Source organism: Oryzias melastigma, unplaced genomic scaffold, assembly GCF_002922805.2.
Source record: "Oryzias melastigma strain HK-1 unplaced genomic scaffold, ASM292280v2 sc00318, whole genome shotgun sequence".
NCBI lineage: Eukaryota > Metazoa > Chordata > Actinopteri > Beloniformes > Adrianichthyidae > Oryzias > Oryzias melastigma.
In genome coordinates, this window is record NW_023416924.1 from 17285 (window position 1) to 22986 (window position 5702).

A 5702-nucleotide genomic window follows, 5' to 3' on the forward strand; every position below is an offset into this window, starting at 1 on the left:
GGGGGGACGCCCACGCGCGCGGTATGGAAAGGCACGTATGAGAAAGTCCGCGATTAATGCGTCAAAAAAATTGTCGGCGTCAAGCACGTCAGATTAATGCATTTTTAACACGACAAATCTGACAGCCCTAGTTAGCATTACATCAATAATTAGCCAGCGCAGTGTTAGTTTGAAGATCAGTTAATGCTACAGAAGGAAGAATTGATTACAACTTAAAATCTACTTGGCCACGGCCCTGCATCCCCCTTTCATGCTCCCATAACCCACCTCTCCAGGTTCCACAGCTTTACTGTTCCATCAGCAGCACATGAGGCCAAATTGATGTCTGATTGGTCTAGAGAGATTCCAGCCTCCGGGCGGAAGACGATGGCGCCAACGTTGGTGTTGTGTCCTTTAACCAATTAGAGAGCAGGATTGAGTCAGGGCGTTAAAATGTGGTGAACAGACACATTAAACAGAGCTGAATGTTAAAATGCCTTCATTAAAAATCCAATCAAAAAACATTTATATTTTTAACCTAGAAGTCTAAAACTTTAACAAAGGTGATACTGCTCTTTAATGATCCTAAATGATCCGTAATGATGAGTGCACACATACAAAGAAAGGCTCTGTTCAAGCTCCACCCACCTCGGAGTGTTCGGATCAGGTTGCAGTCCGGGACTGACCACAGCTTGCACAGCCCACTCCTGTGAGGTCAGCATGTCAGAGTCAGCTTCACAACCAACAGTCAATACACACGAGTCATTGGGGTTCAGTACACACTTGATGGTCAAGTCAGCTCAGTGATCAAATCCAGCTTTTTTTATCTGAGGCAGCTGGTGAAGGCCAAACCAGTTTTATCTAAACGAAATTTTGAGACAGTAATCCATGCTTTTATCACATCCCGGCTGGATTACTGTAACTCTCTTTATTTTGGAGTCAGCCAGTCGACCCTCTCACATCTCCAGCTGGTCCAGAACGCTGCAGCTCGGGTTCTGGTTGGACCTCGTAAGAGGGACCACATCACCCCCATCCTGGCTACCCTTCACTGGCTGCCTGTGAATTTCAGAATTCATTTTAAGATTCTTATATTTGTTTTTAAATCTTTGAACAACTGTGCACCGCCGTACCTCTCTGAGCTTCTCTGTCCCTACACCCCGACCCGGAGCCTCAGGTCAGCTGATCAGCTTCTCCTGGAGGTACCGAGGTCCAAGAGGAAGCTCAGGGGGGAACGAGCATTTTCAATCTGTGCACCAAAGCTGTGGAACGCTTTGCCACTGAGCATTCGGCAGGCGTCCTCACTGTCCATTTTTAAAACACTTCTTAAAACCCATTTTTACCGCCAGGCTGTTGACACTGTATGAGACTCTGCTCTGCTGGTGTATTTTATTGTTCTACTGTTTTATCCTCGTTTTTATCTGGTGTTTTTACGCTTTTATGTAACTTATTTATATGTTTTTATTCTTAGTTTATTTTTAACTGTTTTTAATATCTTAACTGTTGCTTTTATTGTTCTGTTAATGTACAGCGCCTTGTTTGGCCAATGGCCATTTGAAGGCGCTATATAAATTAATAAAACTTAAACTTAAACATAAGTCATTAGAGCTCAGTACACACGAGTCATTGGGGTTCAGTACACACGAGTCATTAGAGCTCAGTACACACGAGTCATTGGGGTTCAGTACACACGAGTCATTAGAGCTCAGTACACACGAGTCATTGGGGTTCAGTACACACGAGTCATTGGGGTTCAGTACACACGAGTCATTAGAGCTCAGTACACATGAGTCATTGGGGTTCAGTACACACGAGTCATTAGAGCTCAGTACACACGAGTCATTGGGGTTCAGTACACACGAGTCATTGGGGTTCAGTACACACGAGTCATTAGAGCTCAGTACACATGAGTCATTGGGGTTCAGTACACACGAGTCATTAGAGCTCAGTACACACGAGTCATTGGGGTTCAGTACACACGAGTCATTGGGGTTCAGTACACACGAGTCATTAGAGCTCAGTACACATGAGTCATTGGGGTTCAGTACACACGAGTCATTAGAGCTCAGTACACACGAGTCATTGGGGTTCAGTACACACGAGTCATTGGGGTTCAGTACACACGAGTCATTAGGGTTCAGTACACACGAGTCATTGGGGTTCAGTACACACGAGTCATTGGGGTTCAGTACACACGAGTCATTAGAGCTCAGTACACACGAGTCATTGGGGTTCAGTACACACGAGTCATTGGGGTTCAGTACACATGAGTCATTGGGGTTCAGTACACACGAGTCACTAGGGTTCAGTACACACGAGTCACTAGGGTCAGTACACACGAGTCACTAGGGTTTGGTAAACACTAGTCATTAGAACTCAGTACACACGAGTCACTAGTGTTCAATAAACACGAGTCATTAGGGCTCAGTACACACGAGTCATTGGGGTTAAGTACACACGAGTCATTAGGGCTCAGTACACACGAGTCACTAGGGTTCGGTACACACGAGTCATTGGGGTTAAGTACACACGAGTCATTGGGGTTCAGTACACACGAGTCACTAGGGTTCAGTACACACGAGTCACTAGGGTTTGGTAAACACTAGTCATTAGAACTCGGTACACACAAGTCATTAGGGATCAGTAAACACGAGTCATTAGGGCTCAGTACACACAAGTCATCTGGTTCATTACCAGGACGCGGTGGCCAGCATCCTGGAGTCGGGGCTAAAGTGGCAGAAGCTGATTGGCCGATCATCTCCGATCTGACTGCAGAAGTTGTTGAGATTCTGCAGAAAAACAATGAGGTGTTTCGACAGAACAGAATTGTAGCGTTGGAGCAGATGTCCGGCTGTCTCACCCTCAGGCTCTTGTGCAGCTCCTGCTGCCGGATGGTCTTGTTTGCTTCAGAAACCTCTTTTTGAACCCGAGCAGCTTCGAGGCGTGCGACTGCCCTGAGTAACAAGACATCGTACGGGTCAGAGGAGATGTTAAGAATAAATGAATGAAATAGTTTATTTCAAGCAATCAGGTAATAACACATGAAAAAACACATCACATAATAAATCACAACTACATCGCTTGAAAGGGAGTGTAAGGAAACAAACGTATGTAATCCTAGCCCGGCTCGACCTGATTTGTAAATATCTTAGTCACTTACATATGCATAGTTTGTTTATTTCTTATATATACCTTGTTTTTAGTCATCCTGTAAATATCCAAAAACTTATATTTTTTATCTTTAAGGCATTCAGAGTGAGCTGCAAAGTAAGAATTTCATTGTACAGGGAAACCCGTTTCTTTCCTGTACATATGACAATAAACCCTTTGAATCTTGAATCTTGAATCTTCAGCAAAGACTAGCACTGTAACGAGTATCCGGGTGCTCGGGTATTCGCAATTTGCTCCCGAAAATTCAAGTACAGATATTCGCGACGTCTAAGATCGCTGATTCGTGATTTTAATCAATTTAGTAAATTGTAGTAAAATATGATCATAATATCATCTGGGAACCATGTATTTTTGCTCTGAAATGCAGATTAATGTAGGATTTTAAGTTAAAACAAAGCCGAAAGAGCTGCGGTACTGCCACCGGAAGTAAAGAAGTAATGCTTAGAACGTAAAACATTGAAGAACTTTGAGGAAAGAAAACTGTGGAGAACATTTTCAGGTATTGCTGTTAAATGATCCAAAACAGCAGTGATTTTAATCCTTTTTATGTTGTTTTACTGCTGAACCAAAAGATTGACAAAAAATCTTTAAAAAAGTTTAGAATTGACAATTTAATTTTATCTGAATCTTTGTGGGTTTTTTTTCTAGTTTTGTTCATTCTGATCTCCTGTTCTAAATAAAGGTAAATGATGATTAAATAAAAATAATTTAAATTTTCATCCATCAAGTAAATAGACATACATATAGCAATAAACATTAAAATAAAAAGTAGGAAACGTGGTTCGATTCATTAATCGTGGAGCTTGATTCGTGAATCGTGGAGCTTGATTCGTGAATCGTGGAGCTTGATTTCAATTTCAATTTCAATTTCAGTTTTATTTATACAGCCCAAAATCACAAAGAAATTTGCCTCATCGGGCTTCAAAATATAAACAATTGTTAAAAACTAAACAGACTACATAAACTGGTTATCCCTGCCCTTAGACCCTCCCCCCCTTTAAGGAAAAACTCCTAAAAAAACCTGAGTCAGGAAAAAAAGAAGAAACTTTAGGGATTCCCACATGAAGGAGAGATCCTATCCCAGGACGGACAGGAGATACCAGAACAGTTAAAGAAATATTAGCTTCTACAGCTACGTATCTAAGAGTTCATTCAGATAAAGCTGAGTGATTCGTGAATCGTGGTTCGATTCGTGAATCGTGAAGCTTAATTCGTGAATCGTGGTTCGATTCGTGAATCGTGGAGCTTGATTCGTGAATCGTGGAGCTTGATCCGTAAATCGAATCAGATCGCCACCTAAGCAGTGATCCACAGCCTTACAGAAGACCACATCATTGCATTGTCCGAACACATTTTAACTCTTCTGCTCTCTTTGGGGTCCAGATGACTCCACCCACATATTGATGTGTGATTCCTTCCATGACAAATGTGAACAAAGGTGGACAGGATTTTAATGTTTGCCATGGACATCAGTGAAACTCAAAAATCAAAGATAAAAAAAGTTCAGGACACCATCTTGTGGGTCCAGATGACCCCACTTTTAATGTAAACAAGCCAAGGAGAGCGGAAGGGTTAACCACTTCATCCAGAGGGATTTTAGGAAGCAGCTGAGCTGCAGTTCTGACTGCAGACAGGATCATTGGCATATGTACTCTGATTTGTGAACAATCTAAGATGAGGAAACAAATACCATCAGGTAGGACATTTATAAAATAAATATTGTAGAAATTTTGGTTACAATAGGTTAGGTTACCTTTTATTATTTATGTAAAATTGCTTTAAACACCGTTCAGCTGTCAGCTTTGCCGTTCTGAACCATACAATCCGGAAGTGACTGGAGGCGATGTGACGTCACAGGAAAAGCGTCTACTATTAATGACGCTTCAGTGTCTTAGATTTTCTACCTTTTTCTTCATTCTTTCCACGAGCAGCAAACTGCCTTCTAATACCCCTGGAGGCATATGTGAGAGGAAATATTACCCTCATAAGAATCGGTGTTTAAAAAGTGGGAGGCGGCCAAATTCTGCAGCAGGTGCTTAAGGTGAGTTTAGGGAGAAATGTTTCAAGTTTGCTGAAACTTACCGCGGCAGAGAATATCTGGCCATCCAGAGTCGAGCTTCTTTCAGGGAGGCGGAGCCTTCATGATACCAGGTCTGCAGGCACTGTGATTGGTAAAATAAAAAAGATAATTTTCAGCCTGAAAAATTGACTAATATAATTTCAATAAAACTGATCAACTTCATCTTGAGTCCACAGGACTAAGGACTTCTGGTTCATACTACAGCTCAACTTATTATGAAAAGGATCTGAAGACTTCCACTGCAGTATTTATGTACAACAGTAAATACAGTTCTGATCAAAAACATACAATATGTGATAGGGCTGGGCGATATGACGATAAAAAACCGTCGTACGATCTCCAAACTCGACGATAGGTCATTTTTAAGATATCGTTATATCGCGATATTCTACGAAAAGCTGCAAGAGCGAAAAGCTTGTTGACAGCTGTGACTTTAAATCCGAGCTGCTGCTGCTCCCCCTCCTCCTCCTCCTCC

At 41.9% G+C, this 5702-nt stretch overlaps 1 protein-coding gene across 1 annotated transcript in view; it reads right to left on the reverse strand.

Moving 5' to 3' along the window:
• The window catches only part of prpf4 (PRP4 pre-mRNA processing factor 4 homolog (yeast)), a 21074-nt gene that overhangs the window by 2837 nt on the left and 12535 nt on the right, over positions 1-5702 (reverse strand). Inside the window, exons 5-9 of the mRNA XM_024261153.2 lie at positions 5230-5309; positions 2837-2930; positions 2671-2765; positions 628-686; positions 268-391 (exon numbers count right to left, since the gene is read on the reverse strand). Of these exons, the coding sequence (XP_024116921.1) occupies positions 268-391; positions 628-686; positions 2671-2765; positions 2837-2930; positions 5230-5309 (452 nt within the window). The remainder of the gene's footprint in view (positions 1-267; positions 392-627; positions 687-2670; positions 2766-2836; positions 2931-5229; positions 5310-5702) is intronic.